Source organism: Macaca mulatta, chromosome 6, assembly GCF_049350105.2.
Source record: "Macaca mulatta isolate MMU2019108-1 chromosome 6, T2T-MMU8v2.0, whole genome shotgun sequence".
NCBI classification, from domain to species: domain Eukaryota; kingdom Metazoa; phylum Chordata; class Mammalia; order Primates; family Cercopithecidae; genus Macaca; species Macaca mulatta.
In genome coordinates this window covers 111929980-111955116 of record NC_133411.1, presented here as the reverse complement: position 1 = coordinate 111955116, position 25137 = coordinate 111929980, and the positions used below count along the sequence as shown (strand labels likewise).

At 32.3% G+C, this 25137-nt stretch overlaps 1 protein-coding gene across 2 annotated transcripts in view; it reads right to left on the bottom strand.

Annotated features, from left to right (window-relative positions):
- The window catches only part of PPIP5K2 (diphosphoinositol pentakisphosphate kinase 2), a 77496-nt gene that overhangs the window by 25035 nt on the left and 27324 nt on the right, over positions 1 to 25137 (bottom strand). Inside the window, exons 10-24 of one of the 2 annotated variants that reach the window (XM_015140511.3) lie at positions 25017 to 25118; positions 23834 to 23920; positions 23028 to 23103; positions 22830 to 22939; positions 21788 to 21873; positions 19386 to 19511; positions 19126 to 19247; positions 18413 to 18595; positions 11465 to 11606; positions 10488 to 10711; positions 5493 to 5620; positions 4802 to 4916; positions 1887 to 1931; positions 1031 to 1138; positions 825 to 941 (exon numbers count right to left, since the gene is read on the bottom strand). In XM_015140511.3, the coding sequence (XP_014995997.1) occupies positions 825 to 941; positions 1031 to 1138; positions 1887 to 1931; positions 4802 to 4916; positions 5493 to 5620; positions 10488 to 10711; positions 11465 to 11606; positions 18413 to 18595; positions 19126 to 19247; positions 19386 to 19511; positions 21788 to 21873; positions 22830 to 22939; positions 23028 to 23103; positions 23834 to 23920; positions 25017 to 25118 (1771 nt within the window). The remainder of the gene's footprint in view (positions 1 to 824; positions 942 to 1030; positions 1139 to 1886; positions 1932 to 4801; positions 4917 to 5492; positions 5621 to 10487; positions 10712 to 11464; positions 11607 to 18412; positions 18596 to 19125; positions 19248 to 19385; positions 19512 to 21787; positions 21874 to 22829; positions 22940 to 23027; positions 23104 to 23833; positions 23921 to 25016; positions 25119 to 25137) is intronic. The other variant, XM_078005090.1, reaches the window with a different exon arrangement.

The following is a 25137-nucleotide window of genomic DNA, read 5'->3' as shown; positions in this document are numbered from 1 at the left end:
AGTAATTGTGGTTTTTGCTATTATGTTTAATGAAAAAAATCATGATTTTATCAAAAAATATATAGTTAAATAAATTCAGAAATATACCAAGTCCTTAGACTAGAAGACCCAATACTGAAAAAGTATCATTTTTTTTTCCAAATTGATCTGCAGAGTAATGGTAATCTCAACCAAAATCTCAAAGAGTCTTTTCAGGATATTATAAAATGATTATAAAATTTATATGAAAATGCATGAAACATGAAATATTCAATATAATCTTTAAGAACAACAAGGCTGGAGGAATTATGTACTCAATATCAATATTTATTATAAAGCTATAATAATTAAGACTGTGGTACTGGTAGAGAAACAAACAGAGTAATCAAGTAAGACTAAAAGTTCAGAAACCAACCAATCAAAATACACATACAATACATGTCTGCAGTATCATGTGTAGTACTATAGGCAGCAGAAAAAAGATGAACTCTTGAATCTATGATACTGGGGCTTAGTTATTCATAGAGCAAAGACAACAAAACTGGACTGCACATCACATGTACCATATCCAAAAAGTCAATTTCAGTGAATTAAAGGTTTAAGGTTATCCATTCTAAACACGGCCTTAAAATTCAAACAATCTAAACAAAATATAAAATTCCTAAGTATTCCAATATGCATAAAAGTGTTGTCTATACAAATCACACTTTAAAAAATTTAAGCCATCTTCCTACTTAGTAGTTGAAATAAGAATTATTTATAGTACATTATAAAAATCTCTTATAGAAACCTCATGAAAATCTAGAACCACAGTAACTAAGCACTGAGAGTTCCACCTTCGTTACCTCTCTGGAAGCTGGTCTATATCCGTAGCCAGATGGTAAATTTTTGTCTTCTTCACAACCTTTGGCTCCTGGACTAAAGTGTAATTCAACATGAAAGCGTTCCTCTGAGGAAAGATCCTAAGAAATATGAAAGAACATTTTCAAAATGAGAAACTTTAAGCTCTTTATTTATGTCTGGTAAAACACAAATCAAGAGCTCTGTTTACCTTATTAGGATCCTCATAAAGCATGATAACAATCTGAGTCATGTAGTTGAGCTCATTGACAACATTTAAATAATCCATAGCTCTTTTCCACTGTTCATCCTTTGATTCCTGAACAAAAGATACATGTGGTAAGCATTTTCTCAAACTGTTACTTGAAAGTCACTTTATTGTCACTATGGTAGCTTGTTTAATCCTAGTGATACCACATAAAGTGAATACTTACTATATGCACAATTTTTAAAAATAATTCCACTACATTTAAAAATCTTACTAACTTATTTAAGCTTGTTTTGGTAAAATATGTCTAAACTCTCTACAAGTTTGAGTATCCCTAACTTGAAAATTCAAAATCCAAAACGCTCCAAAATTCAAAACTTTTTGAGCACTAACATGACACTCGAAGGAAATACTCATTGGAGAATTTTGGGTTTTCAAATTAGGCATGCTAAACCAGTGCAAATATTCCAAAATCCAAAAACAATTCTAAATTCCAAAAAACTTCTGGTCTCAAGCATTTCAGATAAGAGATAGTCAACTTATATTAGAAGTTCTAGTAGTAACCTTTTTTTAACTGCTTATACAAAATGAAAAATAAAGAATTTCTTGAAATATGACAAACACTACTGAATTCTGAGGGTAAGAGACAGTTTTTAACTTTGTTCAGTTCCAAAGTACCTAGTATAGTATCATGTTTCATAACCACAGAATACTATCCTATAACAGGAATGCTATTTTTTCCCACCATCATATATAGTTCATGTATGCGATATAAGCCTATCAATAAATATCCCTATTACACTGAAGTGATATTCAAAAATCAGCAGAAGGAGGCATATGCAAATTCTATTGATCTTACCATCTCCTTCACCATTCCTCCATCTTCATTCTTAGAATCATTGGTCTTTAAACATGTAATCATAGAGCATCAGAACTGAAAAGGATCTTAGAGAACATGTACTACAAGCATTCAAAGTAGAAAATTATATCTGAAAAGGCAAAACTACTCAAAGTCTATAGTCAACAATTAACAGGATCTACTTAAATTATATGTACATCACAGATAAATTTCCTTTGCTGTATACTATGTAATTACATTACAAATATATAAAAGCACAACATTTCCTTTTTGTATACACTAAGAGTATACAATATTAAGAACTTTAGTACAGGATGCATCTTGTTTTAAAAGCAAATTATAAGACCACACATTGTATGTTTTTTAAAATTCAGCATGTATTTTATTTCTATTTTAGACATTACACATTCCATGTGTATGTGTGTGTGCACATGCATGTGTGCAAGTTTAGGAGGTAATATGTGAAAAGATGTATTTTTTTCAAAATTGATAAGGGAAAACATAAATTAGCATTACTGAGCTTCACTAAATGTAAAGTTAGCACAAATGATGAGTTTAAATACTGAAAATTTTCATTAGGTGAAGAGATAATTGATCTTGTGATTTTGTGATACTCCAGTATTAAGAACACCATCTAATGTCTAACTCAGTGTTGCAGTTATAGATTTTGCTAGGTCTTCTCTAATAAATAGATAAAATTAAGTAATATTTAGTAGTAACTTCCAGAACATAATTAATATGTAAGAAGACACAAAAATGTTTTTTTAAATTAAGGCCCCATTACACATATTCCTGAAATCTTGTTTATAATCTTAGTTCCTTAACAAACTTTACAAATAATTCTACAGAAAGATTTTACCCAGTCCATTCTGAATAATTAAAAATTACAACTGGTAATACACGGAGTAAGATTTTAATTATATTACTTACAGATTCTTATAAGGATAATAAGAGTTGGGATAATGAAAACAAAACATTTTGGTATAGACTTCAATTTTCACCTTAGTAAATACATGTAATTATTTTTCCCCCTGGAAGCACTGATTTTTAAAATAATGAAGTTGTTCAGTTTTTGTTTTAGAAATGAAGCCTGAATTCAATATATGCCCAACAAACTCTAGATCCACAGCCACCACCCTAGTCTAAATGACATCTTTTTGGACCACTGTACTAATTTCCTAACTGGTTTCCTCATACCCACTTTCACCTATCTACTGTCCACACAACAACCAAAGTCACCCACTTCCCTGCTTAAAACCTTTCAATGGCTTCCCAATCCACTTAGAATGCAAGGCACTGGCTCTTCAACCACATCTGCTGTCATTTTATCCAATACTTACTGCTATTCTCCAACCACAGGCTTTCTATCAGTTCCTATATTATTCATGTTCTTTATACCCTCTATATATGTCAAAAAGGACCATGTAAGAGATGTATCTCTCCTCCTCACAAACAATTCCATCAACACTACTGTTTATACAAGCTTTTGCCTTGCTAATTAAGGGTCATTTTTTTTCCCCACTAATCCACATACTTATGCAAGGATGTCACTTTGCTATTCCTTAGTGGGACAAAGAAGAAACAAAAAACCAGAAGAAATAACATATGGGTTTGGAATTTTAATTGGAATAGAACTTTGAAACAGCCTTAGGATAACTATGATAATAATTACTCTCAAGGACCAGTAATAAGATTGATTAGGAAACAGATATATACCAAATTATCATTACATATTTCACTGCCCTTCTTTTAAAAGTACATAAGAAAACAAAATTGAATTTTCTTTTATAGATCACTTTCTATACAGACGTGCATATATTCATACGCACAGAAAAATAAAGAAACATTCTTATCTTTTGGCTAGTTTAGAGATGACTGATTTAGATGAGATTCTGGACTTCAAGTAGTATTACCCTATTACAGCATGGCACTGAACGGAGTGGGTGGCACTGAGGGATAAGTTAAGTGAGTTTTGTATGCAGGAAGAATATGAATTACTGTGGCAAATGGGTATCACCGTAGCAGATTTTGTGTTTTCCAAAGATGGCTGACATATGCATTCAATTCTACATACTCTTCGTACAATTGACAGAGACACTCAGCCCATCTAGTGCTGTGGGTTGTTTCCTCTCCTTCTAAACCTGGATGAACCTCTGTGATTGCCTCAACCAAGAGAGCTCAGCAGAAGTGATGCTATGGTTTTAGAAGTTAGGTCATAAAAATGCCATGCACTTGCACCTTGCTCTCATAGGAAGCTCACTCCTGGAACTCAGGTGCAACATTTTGAGGAAGCAGGCCACATGAAGAGGCCAGATGTAGGTGTTCTGGTTGATAACCGCAGCTGAGGTCGCAACAGACAGCCAACATGAAGCACCAAACATGAGAGAAAACCCTTGAGATTGAGACCCAGCCACTGTCTGACCACAACCTCATGAGACTCTAAGTGAAACTTCATAACTGATCCTAGTCAACATTCTAAACTGTATGAGATAAAAATGAAATGACTGCGGTTGTTTTAAGCCACTAAGTCTTGGTATGTCATTACACAATAGTAGGTAACAGTAGATAGTACGTAATAGTAGGTAAGTGGCACAACGTCTAACCAAACACCAAGTCCCATCAATTCTGACCCCTAAATGACTCAAATTCATCAGGCTTCTCTTTACTGCCATCAGTCTATAAAATCACCTAAAATAATTTATATTATTGTTTGCTTGAATGTATCTTCTCTGAAGAGAACATCTTTATCCCTAACATCTAGCAAAATGCTTGGTATATAGTAGTCCCCTGAAAGACGACATTAAGTAGTAACACTTAAGGATGAAATACTAAAATTTCACAGTAAAAATAGCAGTCAGTGATTTAATTACAAAATTAAATATATTTGTTAGACTGATGTAACTTATTCTACTTACATTGCATAAGGCACCATAGCGAAGAATAGACAGCAAAGAATGTACATGACTTTCACTAGTAAAATATAATCTAGTACGAACATGACGTTCAGGAGAAAGAACACCTCTAGAATACCTAAAATTAAAAGCAGACAGTGTTCAAACATAACCACATAATCAAAAACTCGCTAAATATTGAAATTATTTTCCAAAATTAAATTTAATTTCACTAGAAGTAAAAGACCATAAAAATCTATTATTCTTCCAACCACAATAGAGGATTTATGTTAGTACATATTCTTCTAACATGACACAAACTATAACTAACTAGGACCTCTGAGAGTAGTCAAAGAATAGACTTAATATTAGTCAAGTACACTGTAAATAGGTTATTTTATGTCTTTTAGTAGCAATGACAGAGGTTATAGACCTAAAGATGATCACAGACATTAATGCTGCTAAATGGGGTACACATTGATGATCCCATGTGAACGATGACCTATATTCCCTTTTCCCCACTCACCTTAGTTTTCTCTAAATTGGAGCCAAAAATAACTTTGGTTGGAAGTTAATAGAAATATCTAGGTAATAGTATTTTCACAGTATGCCAATGACACACTTCTGACTTCATAGGATCATCAAAGTGTAATTGAAATTTGAAGTATGCAGAAATAGATGCCTAGAGATTTAAATAACCAGTACAGTTTCTTACACAGGATGAAGTTTATTTACAGTGTCATCATCTTGTGTCCTCTGAAGGTCTGAGCGAATTTTTCTAACCAGAGGAGTACAGTAGCCTTTGGCAATCTCCAGTTTTTCAGCTTTAGTTATACCATATTCCTGAGCAAAAAATACTTGACATTAGAAAAAGGATATAATGACAAAGTACTCTAAAAAAATACACTCCTAAATTAGTCTAGTGAGAGACAAATATTTTATCAAGCCTTTTTTGAACGTTGGATAACTCCAAGTTTGCATTTTTTGCAACTGCAAATGTATGATTTTCAAACTATTAAGTATAATTGGAAGGATTTTGTGGTGGAACTGAACAAAAGCCAGTAATTTCTAAAGGAGGAGAATGAATGGGTGAATGTAATTTTTATGACTAGTATTCACTAAATCAGAGGTTTTAAATGTAAAAACAACCCTAAAAGAAAGGTGGATTAAGGACACAAACACTAAAGCACAATATGTAATAAATATATGAAAAAAATTAAACCTTGAGATTTCTGTCTTTCCAAATGTCAAAGATTTAAAAGACTAACACGTTCTTCAAAAGCCTTTGGCCAATATTTTTAAAGTTTTAACTGGTAGTGAGCAAAGATTCCATGAAATTATCAAATTTAATGACATAATCATTATGGGTTAATTGGATTTGTAAGGAATTAACACAATGTGAAGTGTCCAGAAAACATGGCAATTTTAAGAGTAATTGCAATGAAAATTATAGTTCAAAGCAGTAGAAGAGGAGAAAGGAAGAAGGCAGAAAAGTAGGGGTAGAATGGAAGAGAGGGAGAAAAGGGAAGAGGGAAGAAACACACATACCTTCTCTCTCCAAGTTCATTTTAGGATATCTCAACTTAAAGGCTATTTTCTGCTACCAGATACCTCCAGAAAGATTCACATGGAATAACATCAGTATAGACAATAGATCTCAAAACTGCCTAATAAAGAAAATGCTGACTGATTACAGATGAAAGACCTATGAAAACAGAACTTCCTGGGGGTGATTTACCTTAAACTAAAGCTAAGGTGGTTCAATAATCTTGCCAATGTAGGTGACTATATAGTGAATATGCAACTGTGTATTTACGTGTAAGTGAAAGAAAAATGTTGGAATTACAAAATCATCAGGGAAGTACTTTTTTTAAAATTTGTTATTAGCAAGGTGTGAGGAAACGGATTTTCACACACTGTTGGTCTGGGTAAAAACTGATTAAAAATTTCTGGAGCTACAGAAATGGTCTTGAGTGGATGGAAAGACGTGTAAAGAGAGTGAAACACATTTCAAAAGTCTAGATTTCCAAATACAAGTTGATTAAATAAATTATTCTTACATTCACACCACTCAGCCATCGGGAATAATAATACATATTAGCTTTATTGGCACGGAAAGAAGTTCTTTATGCTAAATGAAGGAAAAAATTAAGTTGTAAAATAGTATGCTTTTTCTGATTCAGTTTTCATAAAGAATGTATTTTCTATATATATGCATTTATGGAAAAAATTATATGTAAATGAATTTAAGGAAAGAGGCCTTTAAAAATATTCCAAAACATTGATATGTTTTTCTTTTGTTGGTAATGTTGTAGTAATTTTTTTGCTTTATTTGTATTTTCTAGTTTTATTACAAAGATATATTACTTTTATAATCAAGAAATCTCTCTCTTCAAAACAGTGACATATTTTGCTCATCTGCCTCTATCAACTAGGACCAAATAATTTTTAGATATACAAATTCTTATATGTAGTTACAATATCTGTGCCACAAATAGAACTGATTAAAATACCAGCTAAAGCGACTTGAAGGCTTTCTATAATGATTTCAATGAGAATGTCATTGAACTATCTTTGGGAAATGCTACTATAAAGAACTGTCTGCATTTCATAATCTACAGATAACCAAAGAAAACATCTTTAAACTTCAATTAATACGTGTCATCTCAATTAAGAGAATTTTAATATCAAATATGGTCTCTAAATGTTTTTATTTACCACCATACCATCAGAGTTATAAAGCATCATTTTTAAACCAGGGCCCCAATTTTCTGAGGATTAAGCCTGGTTAAAAAGTGAAAATTTGATTCTATTGTAGCATAAACACCTATCAAAACTAGTTTAACTGTTAAAATAACTAAAACAGACCATACGCATCATGTAAGCCTAGATATGATTGGAATTACAGAATTCACATAGCATAGACGTAAAAATTAAACAATCAATGTAAGAGTAGAAACTGATTTTTTAAGGCATAGTATCATTTTGAAGTACACCAGAATATATGTATATACATTTCTCTTTCATAGTCATACCCTGTTAGTCTGCATTAAATTATTCCAAACAAGTTAAAACTTTGTATTATTTGACTGAGTCAAATCTTGAAGCTTGAAATATTATTTGCTTGAGAACTATGTACGCGAAATTTTATTTTTTTCCTACAAACCACATTTTCATTATAAATTACTGCAAATATGTTTATAATTGCTAGTTTTTTTTTTTGGTGATTGAAAATACCTGCCTTCTGTCCACAGTTTTTGTATTTACGAGGTCTAAAGTAACAAAACAAGGTAATATTTATTGAACTGATTCAACGATCTGAAAATAAAAAGAACCCAAAGTTTCTGTTAACAATAAAGATTGTCATACGAAAAAGTTACGGAGATAAACCCAGAGTTGTCCTCTCCTCAATTTATAAAACAATGTCAGGACACCAGGGAAGCATATAAAAAGACCTTCTTGTTTTAAAAGTATGAATTTACCAAAAATAGAACTGATTTATGTAAACTTGGGCATAATTTTATCTGAAGAGTCAAACGATTTCAAAAATAACTTTTCCAAGAAAAATAATTTTAGAGTTGTCTTCAAATAAATTCTCAGACCGTCATGAAAATCTAACCTAATTGCAGCAAAGAGAATTACCGTAATAGACTGAGAACAGCTGAGCGAAGAATTACTTTGATAGATACAAATGATGACTCAACTCCTTCGTAACATACTAATCTTTGGTGCTTCTTTTGGTATTTAAAAAAAATTATTATAACTATTTAAGTTACACAGACATGGTGAGAAATGTCTTCAACTATATAAACAATACACCTGAAATACATACACCATGTAAGGAGGAGAAATGACCATCTACAATACCATTAACACTTGAGTTTTCTTTTGGGCTCAACTCTTAGAGACTAATTTTTCATTCCCAGTTGTAAAATATTTAGTATATATAATGGAAACAGTAGAGGGGTGAGATTAAATAAGCAATGCAATGGCACAGACATGGTTATGCTAAACATTAGACAAAGCATTGTGTATTTATTTAGCCTCTGAGTAGGTGATAAATTTAGATATACTGAAAGCCCACCTTGAAAAGTGCTTATAGCCACCATAAATATCTTAAAGTCTCGTATTCACAGCTAATTGTTAAAAAGCATACTTACAAAACTGAAACATTTTATTATGCAAAATAAAACTTGTCTTTTACAGAATAAAACTTACCTTTTTCATTTGGTAAATGAAAGAAATTGTGAGGGAATGAGTCCTGTTTCCTAAGTAAATGTTTCCTAAAGTAAGACCTAAAGACATATTCGTAAAGTCTGAGATATTTTCATCCTCTTTTAAAAATAATTTTTAAAATCACAGGTTCATACAATATACCTAAAATTGTCTACACTATATATCTGATCAAACAAATATATAGTTCTCTTTCATGTTGAAGAAACAAGCTAATTGTTAACATGTACACAAATACCTATAGGTAAGTTGTACAACTGTCTGAATTCTCAGTTTTTCAAAATCTATAGGTTTTCCTGTACTGTCTATGTATATTAGGAAAGGAACAGTTATTTTAACCATTGTTATACATGGGTATTCATAAGTTAGGCTTTTTGAACTTGTTTCACAATCTTTATCTTTTTCATATATTTAACATTTTCCTGCTGTCAAACTTTATGTAGTCCACAGTTGGAATATCTGATCTACTCCAACCTCCTATTTACAATATCCAAATAATCTTCTACTGAGTTGAAAAAAGGTCCAAAAATGGCATCTGGAACTTTATTCTTCTAACACATTCCTGATCTCAATATATTTTGTCCTTGCCCCTTTATTATCAATCCAATTCTGTTTAATTGCATTTTAGTTATTTGAATTCTTATTACACCTTTATTTTTATTCTCCTATAATGAAAAGATCCACGCCCCCCAAAAGAACAACTATGTATATCTTGACCTCTAAACATTATTTTCAAAATACTTTTGCATAAAAAGATTTGCAAGAAATTTCATATAAGGCCGCAACTATCTTTATGTCTTACTCCCCACATATTTCCATATATAGATGGCAGATGCAGAACAGGTGTTCAATAAATACTTAATTTATTTATTCCATATGGAATTATTATTTTCTATTCTTTAGCTTGTTCGCATATTATTACTAAGAGTATCAATTCTTAAATTAAAAAAAAATTACTACATTCTTATGGCACTGAAAATACTCTGTATACTACTATGATGATAGAAACATGTCACAATAAATTTGCCCAAACCCATATGTACAACACCAAGAGTGAACCCTAATGGACTACGGACTCTGGGTGATGTGTCATTGTAGGTTCATCAGTTATAAAAAATGCACCATTCTTGTGGAGGATAATCATAATGTGGGGGAGGATGTGCTATGTATGGAGGCAGGGGGCATATGGGAAATCTTTGTACCTTCAGTTTGATTTTGCTATGAACATAAAACTGCTCTAATAAATATAGTCTACTAAAAAATGTCACTGTAATCAAACTATTAGAAAATCAAATAATGTGATCAATATAACCATAAAAAGCTTAAAATATAAATTCATAATTACCTAATTTCCTGTTTAAAGTTACTGGTTTTCCAAGGACATGAAAACCAACTACATTTTTTTCCACCAACAGACATTTTAAAAGTATGTATTTATTTAATATTGTAAGAAAATTGATTCTTAAGAATGACTTACCTGAGGGATAACAATATCTGCTAATGCCTTCGAAAGCCTATATAATTCCATTGTGTTTTCTAATTTCAAGGAACCATTATGCTGGACATCATATTTTATACAGTCATATATGTCAGGGATTTTACTAATATCGTATCTTCCATTCTTTGTTTTAAAGTCTTTCTCTAACTTGGACCATCTACGTAGCATAAGCTCCAATGTTTCACTATGGTAAAGCTGAATATCTAAAACAACATAACATTTTTAGTTTACACAACTTAAAAATCTGATTTAGAATATATATTAATATGTTAATAATTAGAAACTTTTTAAAGTGTCAAAAATACAACAGTATGAAGTTAGGAAGTTACTATAGGCATAGACTACTAGCAACCATGTATTTTTTAGACTTGAAGGGTTAGGAACTAGGCTTATAAAAGACTTTTTCCATATATTATAGACTTTAATAACAAGAAGAAGAAAAAGGGCAACAATTTTAACAAAGCTCTTTTAAGCTCATATATTTTTAATTTTCAATACTGTTACTCTTATTAGATTCACATAACTAAGTGAATAGGTAGACTATCTTTAGCAGAGGAACCTTAGACATTAAAAATAGTCCAACTGATCCATTTTCTGACAGAAAAAAACCCAAGATGCCAAAGTTGTCTAAGTTACTAACCAACTAAGCTTTGGGGCCAGAGCCTAGATCACTTTCCTATTGCTTGCTCCTTCTTATTACCCTGTCTACTCACTGCTTAACTATATGGCAATGCTGCATAAGATAATCAAATGATAATATTTTATCTTTCATGCTGTCATAGATAAAAACCACTATAACTTAGCCATTCTTTTTTGCTTGATATATATTAACTCATACTACACATAGCTCTCAAGAAAGGCTTATTTCTTAAAATAAGATTGGTGCATCATATTTTAAAACGCTTAATTGAATAGTAACTTTTATTTGTTCTATGCTCTAAGAAAAACATATTTACCTGATGATTTGGGATCTTCCATTCGATGTCTGATTTGAGAAGTCAAACTCTGAATTAAGGAATAAACTTTATCACAGGTCTTCACAGGATTTTTAATTAAATGCATTGATTTGATAAGAGAAATGCTTCCAGATGGAGTAAGCTACAAATGAGTAAAGTATATACTTTATATGTGGTTATGCCTAATTGTCTAAGAAAACAATATACATATACAAAATTTTCCAGTAGCTGGAGAATAATTCCATAGCAGAAATTAAAATGACCACAAAATACAGTTGACCCTTGAACACCACAGGTTTGAACTGCAAAGGACCACATACATATATGCAGGGTTTTTCCCTAAAAGTTACACCAAAATGTACTGTTTCTCCTGCCTCCCCTTCCACCTCCTTCACTTCTTCCACCCTTAAGACAGCATGACTAACCCCTCGTCTTCCTCCTTCTTCTCAGCCTACTCAGTGTGAAAATAAAGATGAAGAACTCTAAGATGATATACTTCCCCTTAAGGAATAGTAAATATATTTTATCTTCCTTATAATTTTCTTAATAACATTTTCTTTCCTCTAGCTCACTTTAGAATTTTCTTAACATTTTCTTTTCTCTAGTTCACTCTATTGTAGGACTAGAGTATGGAATACATATACAAAATATTGGGGAACTTCCAAAAAGTATGTGAAAAAAATTGAATTAAAAGATAAAAGTAAAAAACTTTATTTCTCAACACAAGGTCTGTCAGGGTCAAGACACTTTTGTAAGCAATGATACCAGCCATTTAGTCTATTCCTAAAAAAACTGAGGATCCTGGGAATTTATCCATGTCAATGCAGACTTTTTACATTAACTGAAGAAAAATGAGTGCCCCTTAAATTTTTTTTTAAGATTAGAAAACAAACAGAAGTCAGAAGGAGCCATATCAGGACCACAAGGTAGATTCCTAACGATCTCCCACTGAAACTCTTGCAAAACTGCCCTTTTCTGAGAGGAATAAGCAGGATCATCGCCACGATGGAGGACTCTGTAGTGAAGATTTTGTGGGTGTTTTCTGCTAATGCTTTGGCTAACTCTCTCAAAACAATCTCATAATAAGCAGATGTTATTGCTTTTCAGCCCTCCAGAAAGTCAAGAAGCAAAATGCCTTGAGAGTCCCAAAAAACTACTGCCATGACCTCTGCTCTTGACCAGTCTGTTTCTGCTTTGACTGGACCAATTCTACCTCTTGGTAGCCACTGCTTTGATTGCGTTTTGTCTTCAGGGTCATCCTGGTAAAACCAGTTTCATCTTCTGTTACAATTCTTCAAAGAAATGCTTCGGGATCTTCATCCCACTTGTTTAAAATTTCCATTGAAAGCTCTGCTACTATCTATAGCTGATCTGAGCACAATGGTTCTGGTACTCCAAATCAAGCAGAAAGTTTGCGCAACTTTAATTTTTCAGTCAGAATTGTGTAAGTTGAATCAACTGAGATGTCTATGGTACTGGCTATTGTTTCTGCTGTTAATTATTGGTCTTCTTCAATTAGGGCATGAACAAGATTAATTTTTTCCTTGCAAAATTGATGTAGATGGTCTGCCGTTGAGGGCTTCATCTTTGACATCATCTTGTCCCATCTTAAAACGAGTTATCCATTTGTATACTGCTGATTTCTTTGGGAAACTGTTCCTATAAACTTTTTGTAAAGTATCAATGATTTCACCATTTTTTTTGCTTAAGCTTTGCCATAAATTTGCTGTTTGTTCTTGTTTCAATTTTAGCAGAATTCATGTTGCCCTCACAGGGGCTCTCTTCAAACTGATGTCTTACTCTTGTTAGTGCCTCAAACTAAATCCTGTTCAGACATTTTATAACAAGTTAATACGAGTTTATTTTACTATAAAAAAATTGAAATTTGTGTATAGTTTTTGCATAATGAGCATTTTCCACTAACTTTTGAAGACCCTTCATATATGTTCACTGTTCACATTATTGCTAAGGCTTCTAGTCAGAGGTAGGCTTAACTTGGTAGTTAAGTTTTTGCAGAGTCAAAAGTTAAACACTAATTTTTTTTACTGTGAGGGGAACTGGCACTTCTAACCCCAATATTGTCTAAGGGTGAACTGTATAGTAGTAAGATCAGGGAGGAAGTAAAAGACTCAATTCATGTTAAAAAATATTAAACCTTAGCTGTCATTATCATTAAAGAAAATTTAGCAGAAATACTCTAACTTAATAGAATTTGATGTCAATCTGCTGACTCTCTTAACATATGTGAATATAGTTCTGACCACTTGACATATATTTACATGTAATAACTCTAGGCATCTATTATTTTCTTTTCCCAGATGAGTTACTTACCTGAGGTTAAGCTACTTGCTTAAGATCAAACCACTAGGATGTGAAGGAGTAGGACTCAAATGCAGGTAGTCTGGCTACAGACTGGTGCTCTCAACCACTATCCTATTATGCCTTTGTAATGATTTCTTTTTTTTGAATTTAATAAAAGCCATCAATAAAAATATAGTTTCACATTCCAGTTTTGACATTTAGCTTGGCAAGTTATTTAACCACATTAAGTAAGTTTCTACAAATATAAAAAAATATAAAGTGCAATTCTACTCCTGGTTATAATAAACTAGGTAGCTTGGACCAAAATATCCACTGAAGGTAAGTAAAAATTCTGGGCAAAGAATTTCTATACTTATGTTTTAAGGAATCTGTGAAATAACAAGATGGTAAAGAATTATGGAAGCAAACTCAAAGGTCAGTGATCCAGAAAGTGAGTCTAGAATTTAAGGCTGTTTCTCCATTGGAAATATTTATATTTATGAATATAATAAATGACTCCAGTCAAAAGAGTGCATAAAGGAAAATTTACGGCCTAGGGTGCATATTTTGTAAAAGACAGACCATTAATAACTTAGTAAGTATTCACCTGGTGTTATTAATTTTGAGAATCAGAAAAATAGCAAAATAAAACTAGAGAGGTAGAAGAAATAAAATACTAAGCAATGAGAATTAATCAAATGGAAAATAAGCATATCATTCAGAGACCTAACAAATCTAAACAATGGTTCTTTGAAAGGACTAATAAACTAATCAACCATGGTGAAACTGATCAAGAAAAAAAGGAAAAAAGTATAATGTTATGAAAGAAAAAGGGACATCTCTATAGATCCTACACAAATTATAAAGAAATTAAAGAGGAAATTATGAACAAACTTCTAAAAAATGCAATTTAATACTGACATAAACATAACTGAGAAGTACTAAACTATTCTGAAATCCATAATTAGAAACTTTCCCACAAAGAAAACACCCACAGGAATTACCATACTATTTACCAGTAAAGTTTACCAAAAATTTAATGAAATATTTGTACATATACTATTCCCCTCAAATAGGAAGTATTTCCTAACTAATTTTACAAGACTAGCATAATCCTGACATTGAAATAAAAGACACAACAAAAATAAAAAAGTAAAGGCCAATCTGACTCATGGACATAGATCAAAATTCCTAACCAAAAATATCAGCAAACTAAAATCAGTGATATGAATGAAAAAGATCATACATGGAAAAGTTGAGGATATTCTAGAACTAAAGTTAGTTTCACATTCAAAAAAACTGTATGATGTAATAGATGAAAGAAAATATGACAAAGTTCAGTAAGTTTTTATAATCTATTGGCCAAATAGAAACAATGAAATTTCCTTATTTTGAAGAAGGGCAGCTATATACAATATCTACAGAAAACTTTATATTTAATGTCCAGTGTTACTAGAAATGCTACTTTTACTTAATATTGTTTTGAGGGTCCTAGCTATGGAAAGCAAGAAAAATAATTTTTAAAAAACAAAGATTGGAAAAGCAAAAAACACATGGATGTGCTGTTAAAGAATCAAACAAATCTAGATAAATTATTAGAACTAATGAGTTCAACAAGGTTGATGCCTATAATCTCAATATTTTAAAACTAATTATATTTCTACACACCAACAACAGAGAATGAAACTTTTAAAGAGGGGCCATTTATAATTGCATAATATCAATCACCTCAGCCTAAATCTAACGAAGATGCACAAGAACTCTGTGAAGTAAATTATAAAACATTATTGAAAGATATTAAAGAATATCTAAATAAATGAGCTACACATTCACAGATTAAAAGACTAGAGAAAAAAATGTAAATTTGCACAAACTACAGATATAATGTAACCTAAATAAAAAATCCCAACAGTATTTTTGACCAGCTTGTTTTAAAATTTACATGAAAATGCAAAAAAAAAAAAAAAAAGGCCAAGAAACACTTGAAGAAGGATCCATTTGCATGTTGGGAGATATTATTCATTGGCACAAGGATCAACAAACAGAATACAGGGTCTAGAAACCGATTACACATATATAATAAAGACGGTACTTCTGAGTAGTGGGAAAGAACAGTCTTTTCAGTATGTTCTGCTGGGACACCCAGATGTACATATAGTTAGGGGAAATATCAACCTTGATATTCTTAGTTGATAGCACACATAAAAGTCAATTTTATCTGGATTGCTGATAAATGTGAAGAGCAAAACAGTAAATTTATAGAATGAATATATATATATACCCCTTATGGCCTCTAGTCAGAAAAAGATATCCTGACAATGTATTAAAATGCATTGACCATAAGGGGAAAAAAATGAACTTGGAAATCATGAAAAACTAGAACTTCTGCTTATCAAAAGATATTACTGGCTGGGCTTGGTGGCTCATGCCTGTAATTCCAAAGCCTTGGGATGTCAAGGCAGGAGGATCACTTGAGGCCAAGAGTTCGAGACTAGCCTTGGCAATACAGTGAGACCCAGTCTCTACAAAAATTTAAAAAGTTAGCTGAGCATGGTGGCATGCACCTGTAATCTCAGCTACTCAGGACGCTGAAGCAGGAGGATCGCCTGAGCCCAGGGGTTTTAGGCCACAGTGAGCTATGATCATACCACTGCACTCCAGCCTGGGTCATGAAGCAAGACCCTTTCTCTAAAACAAAAAACAAAAAAAAAAAAAAGAAAGAAAAGAAAAGAATCATGACAACATGAAGGCTCAGAGTAGGTGGTGTTATCTACATATAACAAAGAGCTCATATCCAGAATAAAGAACTTCTGCCATTCAAGAAGAAAAACATAGACAATTCATAGAAAAAAGACAAGAGACTTGTCCTCATTCAAGAGGATATTTAAATGGTCAACAGACACTGAAGCCACAATAAAGTGAATTCTAGGTATATCCACCAGAATGGCCAAAATGGAATCATCTGAGAATCCCAAGAATGGAGAATATGTGAAGCAATGACAACTATCATGGACCTCTGGTGGGACTGTAAATTAGCTCAATGGCATTAGAAAACAGTTTGACATCACCTACTAACATTGTAAATAAGCATACCATGGTCACAATAATTCCACTCCTACAATATACCCAAGAGAAATGTATGCTCATTGCACAGGTGGCACACAAGGGTATTCATGGCAACTTTAATCCTAACAGTCCAAAACTCTAACAATAATATAAAGCATATATAAATTGTAATATGTTCATAAAATAGTACATGGGTCAACAAACTATAGCCTGCAGGTCAAATGTGGCCTGTCACACAGGCCATGGGCTAAGAATGGTTTTTACTTGCTTAAAAGGCAGTTAAAAAAAAAAAAAAGCAACACAGACCATATTTGGACTGCAAAGTCTAATTTTTTTTAATAAAATATTTACTATCTGGTGTCTTACAGAAAAGTTCTGCCAACCCTGAAATGGAATACAACAAACACAGCAATGATTATTAACTAACTATGACCATTACTTACTATGGTTGAATTTCACAAATAAAATATTAAATAAAAGAAGTCAAATATAAAATAGAACATGTTCTATTATATGAACCTTAAAAAATAGCCAAAGTAAATTAATATTGTAGAGCCACTATAGAAAACAGTATGAACATTGCTCAAAAAACTGAAGACAGAACTACCATATGATCCAACAATCCCAATGCTAGGTATATAACTAAAGGAAATGGAATCATATGTGAAGGAGATATTTGCATTCCTATATTTATTGTAGTACTGTTCACAATAGATAAGATCTGGAATCAACCTGTCCAATAACAGATGAACGAATAAAGGAAGTGTAGTATATATATACAATGAAATATCATCATCTAGCCTTAAAAAGAAGGAAATCCTATCATTAGCAACAACATGGATGAACCTAGAAGACATTATGTTAAGTGAAATAAGCCAGGCACAGAATGACAAATATGTGTAATCTCATTTATATGTAGAATCTAAAAAAGTTAAACTCAGAAGCAGAGTAAAATGATGGCTACCAGAGGCTGGAAAAGGAAGGAGTTGGGAAGATGTTGGTCAAGCGATACACAAGTTCAGTTAGATAAAAGGAATAAGTTCAGGAGCTCTATTGTACAACATTGTGATTATAGTAATAGCAATGTATTTTATCCTTGAAAATTGCTGAGAGTAGATTTCAAATGTTCTCGTCACAAAAATGTAAGGATGTGAGGTAATACATAAATTAGCTTGAGTTAGCCATTTCACAATGCATATATACTTTAAAACATGTTGTGTTATAAACATATATAATTTTAATTTGTCAATTAAAATCAATAGATTTAAAGTTAGAAAAAAGCCAAAATGAGACTACACTGGTTAGAGACTATACTCATTATCCAAGTAAGTATTCTGGATATGAAAAGAATATAAAAAGTCAGGACAGTAGTTTTTTTGAGGGGTAGGGAATGGGTTGCGATTGGGAAGGGGCATACAGAAGCCAAAGTTGTTCCAATGTTCTATTTCTTTACTTGGAGGATGATAACATGTGTATTTGCTTTATAATACAATAAGCTCTACATTTATGTTTTATGCAGTTATCACTTTTCTGTGTGTGTGTGTAATATTTCACAATATAAAAGAGTTTGCTAACACCCACCTTTTCATAATCTTCAGCAGTAAAATCTCTGTCTTTCTGAAGTATTTCATGAAGCCTTGCCTTCACACGTTGCTGACAACTGCTCAAAGAGTCACTATCACTATCCAAAAGACCGTTCATATTTGCACTTTTCACCATTTGAACAAGAATGGGCGTAAGCTCTCCTTCCAAAGCTAAAAGCCCCTAAGCATATTAAATAAAGAAAACACGAATTTAAAAAATTAATATGTAAAATAATATTTGTTACATATTGATTTTCATAAGGTATAAAGTTTACAGTAAATAAACTTTATTAATATGACAATTGATTATTGTCATTTTAGGGTTTTACTTGAAAGTTCCAAATACAGAATTTTTAAATATTCCTTAGTTAAAATTTTTTTTTTTTTTTTGAGACAAGGGTCTCACACTGTTGCCTGGGGTAGAGTGCAGTGGCGTGTACATTGTAGCCTTGACCTCCTGGGCTCAGGTGGTCCCTCCCACCTCAGCCTCCTACATCTGACTCATTTTTTTTTCTTCAATTTTTTTGTAGAGACAGGGTTTCGTCACGTTGCCCAGGCTGGTCTCAAACTCCTGGGCTCGAGTGATCTGACCACCTCAGCTTCCCAAAGTGCTAGGATTACAGGTGTAAGCCACTGCGCACAGCCAAAAATGTTTTAAGATGCAGTATTAGATTAAAAACTCTAGTAATTCTAAAAAAAAATTATTTGTACCTTTGCAAAAGCAGCTGCAGTCATCTGGACTCGTCCTTCATCAGAGGCATATATTTTGAGGTCATGTCTGTAGGTGCTATGTAATCTAAGTAAACCACAACCAGGAAATCCTGCATAATCTCCTGAAAATAAATCCTCAAATCACTTCAGCTATATTTTCATTTCATTGTATTTCTATAAATATTTAATAACATCAAAAATGAGGATTTCAAAATACAATTTATGAAATTAGTCAAATTAAAGAAAACTCTAAGATTTACCTTGACCTCCAGGATACATACACCTGAAAGCTCTTCCAAGTTCTTCAGCCTGGACCCTGCCTGCAGGAGTTAATTCACCTCCCCATTTTAGAACCAGAAGTAAAGATGGTTCTTCTCTTCGGCTGTCTATGACACATATGAATTAATAAAACAAATGTTAAGTTTTTTTTTTAAACAGATTTAAGATTAATTTTTTGTCTGTGCTCTCTTCTGTGGTGAAATATGGCCCATATGTAGGATATTTTCTTCCTTAAATGTTGTTGCATATATGTCCCTTAATGCTGTTTGTAGGCAGTGCTTCGGTAAGGAATACTCCCTTGCTATTCCTGTTTAAATCTTACTGAAATTTGAAAATCTCTCTCATACTTTAGAAAAATGCCTCCCAATTTTCTTCAGGGATGTAACGTTTCTCCCTTGCCTGTTTTCATAGTAATTTCTTCAGTGTACTTAATTTAGTTGTGCTATGTCTGCTGGATTGACAGCTCCTTGATGCCAGAATCCAGGTTTTATGTGCCTTGCTATCAAGCACCCTTTTCAGTGCTGTCCCATAAAAGAAAATACATTAGTTGAAGTGAAGAAGATATATATTTTGTTGTTGTTGTTTTTTGTTTTTTGAGACAGAGTCTCGCTTGGTCGCCCAGGCTGGAGTGCAGTGGCAAGATCTCGGCTCACCGCAACCTCTGCGTCCCAGGTTTGAGCAATTCTCCTGCCTCACCTTCCTGAGTAACTGGGACTATAGGCGCCTGGCTAATTTTTGTCTTTTTAGTAGAGACGGGGTTTTCAGCATGTTGGCCAGGCTGGTCTCGGCCTCCTGACCTCAAGTGATCCACCCACCTCGGCCTCCTAAAGTGCTGGGATTAAGGCGTGAGCCACTGCGCCCGGCCAGATACACGTTTTTAAGATTGGAAATCGGTGATTTGCATCATTTTTAGGAAGATGTGAGATGACAGAGCCTAACATTTATTCTAATTTAAATTTTATGCAATCTAATAAATTTCATACAATCTAATAAATTTTATGCAAACAAAAGGTAATCAAGAGCAGCTTTTTAAATTTGAACTTGTGGAATCTCTGCATGTTACACATCAAAGTATTTTCTTGGACAAAGAAAATACTATAAGTTAATGAGTTTCTGTACTTAATTTTGACCTACTCCTTTCCATGATATTAAGATCTGTGTTGGGTTCTGAAAAAAAAGTAATTCAAGAATAAGCATTATAAGCACTAAAAGAACTTAATAATGATTCTTTAAAAGGTGAGAGGAAATCACCCCTTCACCTGCAGCTAGTCAGCAGTTCTGTGAGCTTTGTCATATAGATCAATATTAATTTACGGAAGGAAAGTTAGTTACCTAACTTTTTAAATTATTTGTTTACAGAATGTTTTTGATGATAAATACTAAGATATAGAAAATTAACCTGTATTACTATTAACCACAAAATGTGATAAGAGCAATATATCAAATGTTAAAATATATATGTAAAAATTATTATAAATTTGTGTCTGCATTTAAGATAATCATTACTTTAATTTTTGCTACTATAAGTAATACCACTATGAATATCCCTATAGATCAATCTTTCCCTGAACATCTGATTACTTCTTTGGGTTAGATTCTGATAAGCAGAATTCAGGTCAAAGCATAAGAACATCTTTTGAAGTTTTTGATATACTGCCAAATTACATTTCAAAAAACTGTGCCAATTTATACTTCTACTATAGACTGAAATCCTGTCTCAATGAATTCTCATCAGCACATTTTATTACCAGTTTAAAACAGAAATGAAGAAAGTACTTTGCCAATATGATAGGCAAGACAGATTCTTATTATTATCATTATTATTTTATTGGTCATCTGCATTTCTCTATGAAATGACTTCCTCAATCCCTACCCTTTTCTTTTGTAAGGTAAATGTATTTATAAATGTGGATACTAACTGCTCTTAGGAGACCAAACTTGTTTAAACACTTACTCTGGTTTACTGGGTGGAAGAAAATATCCATTTATTTTAAAAACAGGTTAATTGTATATTTTTTCAAAGTCTTTTTGTACTTCTTGGGCTTTCTTCTTAGATACTCTGCCCTCTGCTATCAAAAGGTGATGTAAGGGGCCCATTAAATAACAGTTATAAATAAATACGTTTTCTGAAACAATCTCACAGTTAAAAGGAAGTCCTATGCAGTTTTCAAAATAGTAAAATCTATCCTTTATTTAAAGAATAGGTGATGTAAAAATGTATCCTTTATTTAAAGGAAGCATAGCTAAGATAATTCCACTTTATTTTTCCTCACCATGCCAGTCCTAAACTACGAGGCAAAAGATGCTCCAAAAGTAATCAACAGTGAATAACAAGTTACTACATATAAATAAAACTACTGTATAAGCATTAAGAATGACATACCCTCCTCTTCACTAGATGTTTTAGGACAACCATGAGGGAGATAGGTCAACTGAACCTTACGATTTATTCCAGAAAAATGACCATACCTGAAAAATAAAATGATAAGCAGAATAGACAATGTAGGGAAAAACTAAATCTCACATATTCATGCTCCCTTTTATCTGTAATCGCCTGTTTAATTCTTCAAAATATTCTAGCCAAAAAAAAAAAAAAAAAAAAAAATTGCACCATATAATCATTCTAACCACATTAAAAACAAAAATGTTTTTCTAAAAATTACAGGCATGGGTGCCATGGCTCAAGCCTGTAATCCCAGCACTTTGGGAGGCCAAGGTGAGCGGATCACTTGAGGTCAGGAGTTCAATACCAGCCCGGCCAACATGGTGAAACCGTCTCCACTAACAATACAAAACTTAGCCAGGCATGGTGGCGTGCACCTGTGGTCCCAGATACTTGGGAGGCTGAGGCACGAGAATCGCTTGAACCTGGGAGGGGGAGGTTGCAGTGAGCTGAGATCATACCACTGACTCCAGCCTGGGTGACAGAATAAGACCCTGTCTCAAAAAAAAAAAAAAAAAAGACAACTCTGAAGAGATAAAGTACAGAAATATGTAAAAACACAGATGTATGTGTTTTAAGAAATAAAGGAAATAAGATTATAAGAGGTTAAAAATGTAAAGCTATAACAGGAATATTGATGGGTATCCATTTTACTTGATTAAGGCAAAGCTCAAATTTTTTATATTTAAACTGCAATGAATCTATGGTCAAGTTAGCAATGTGGCCTTGATTCTAAGCAGTATTTCACAGAAGACACAAATCTGATGTCCTTGTTTAATCTTCTCACCTAAATTAAAACCAGAGCTAAAACCTTCAATACAACAATCTATTTTTTTCACATTAGATTTTCCTTGACGTCTCAACTATAGTAACAAAGAGTAAAAAGATCAGACTGTGAAAGTAATTAAAATGGAAAATCACATACATAAAAAAGAAGAGCTATATGTAGTATCGCGATTAAGGGTTTCAAAAAGATACTCACATCTCTAATACAGTCTTAAGTTGTTCAAGTTTTGGCTTGTTTTCTTCAATTTCAGAATCATTATTTTGTCCCAGCTCCATAAGAAGCTGTCGTGCAATATCTAGCACTTCCTATAAAATAAAGTAACAGAAAATTGAATTTTTATGTAATTTTACCATTAAAAAATTTAAAACTAAACAAGAAAGCAAATACACTTGCCTGTAACTGTTTTGGTTTTTTGAGTTTTAATTTCCCTGATTTATATCCATCACATTTTTCAAAAAGATCAAAAAATCTTATAAAAAAAGACAGAACACTGTTAGTCACTTGCAATAATTAACATTACCAATATATGTTTAAACTAACAAATAATAAATGATAAGCTATGGGACTAGAACTTGGGATCTAAGGATTTCAAGTACTGTGTTTCCTCTTTCACTATACATGTTGCTGCTCAACTTTGACTGATAAAACTTAGTACTTTCCTAAATGATACCAAACTAGTAATCACCATACTACTTTTCAAAGTTTTTTCACGGAAACCAAACATACAATTATAGTTCATAATATTATATATTTTCTGAAGTCATTGCATACACATTGAAAATTACTTGTGTCAACACATACTTAATGGTTCAGGGTTTTCAAATTTTATCATCTCCAAATCAAACACTGGATAGAAATAACAGAAACTTTCATTCTACGAATTTTCTTCTAAAAGGCTGAGGGATTATTCACTCTCAGAATGCAATACAAGAGAGTGATAAGCAAAGATTAAATAGAACACTTTTATGACAATAAATGAAAGCCAGGGCAGACTGATATTTATGAATATTGCCACAATAATTTTAGATGCTAATGAACATATTTTAAATGGATTTTGTATGCATCCACTGGTTTAAATATAAATGGCCAAGAGAGGGTAGATAAAAGTTTTTCTATATGATGTATTAATCAAAAGAGTTGATCACTTATCAGAAATCTTAAAATTATATGCATGTTAAATTATTCATCTTAAAACATACTTTTGATGCCTCACTTCCATTTTCATTTTTTGTTTTGGTGTTCGATCCCCATGACGTATAACAGCTATGACACATCTAAGTTCCATCCTAAAATGAAAAAATATATATGTTCTTAATTCTCTAAAAAAGATTTGTGTTGTATAATTCAGATTAATATGAACATTTAATCATTTATTTAGAGCCATCTTTTACCATTTCAAGATCTTTCCCACGAAGAATAATACTTACAACTATCTAGTTTTAACTTTATGAAATCAAATTCAAAATGAACTTAAGAAGCTGGGGGAGGGGGGTGATATTAAGCTATATAATAGAATATAACCTTTTCTTCTCTAGAAATGGCTACCTTAACTCTGGGATAAAAGTAGACGGACTACAATTTCTGAGCTTTATTAAATATCTGCTCTGTAGCATTAGATCATTACAGACTGAGACTTCATTAAATCAAAATAAAACTTTACATGATGGTTGCTATATGTATATATTTGCTAAGTTTTGCCCATGTAAGGAGAACAAGTATTTAAAACTCAAATTACTGGAAGATAAAATCACCTTAGAAGCATGCTAGAATTAAGAGGTATAATCTAGTGTTTGCTGAAGTGTGAACTGCAGAACATAACCCTGCAGGATATCAGCTGAGTTACCTGAAAAAATTTTATTTAACACTTTTGTGTTAAATCAGTATGAAAAATACTGATTAAAAATAAAATTTGTTCCCCCTATCATCAGTACATCTCAGGATATTTAACATGTTAATATAAATATCTAAGTTGTGGGAAAAAAAGCATTCAGTCAACTGACATGAATTTAAAGGAATAATTTTCGGTAATAGAATGTTATGAAACATTTTCGCAATACTGGTATAATTAATTATGCAAGATATGACTTGAGAGAGCAAAAGTTGTAAGACCACTGTGAACCTTTAAGTAACATACCTATTGGTACCTTTTTTATTTTTATGGCTTGATTAAACAATTCTATAATTATCCAGGCATGTTTCAGTAGTTTACTTGTAACAATTAGTGGACCCTTATAAATACGTATAATCTACTACTTTATCTTTAAGCTGAATCATATGAAATCATACACAGTAAAGTGTCTAATCATCATTCGGAAATTTAATTTTTATCCTAATAGCACAGATGACAAGGGGAACTCAATTTCTAAAACAATTCAGACTTACATAGTTCCAGATGTAGTTGGTACAATTGGGATATCTTCAGCTTCTAAGGGTATTGACCACGGAATATGAAATTGTGGAGCCAGTTCTCGCATTACAATATTTCTTCAAGACAAAAAAGGAA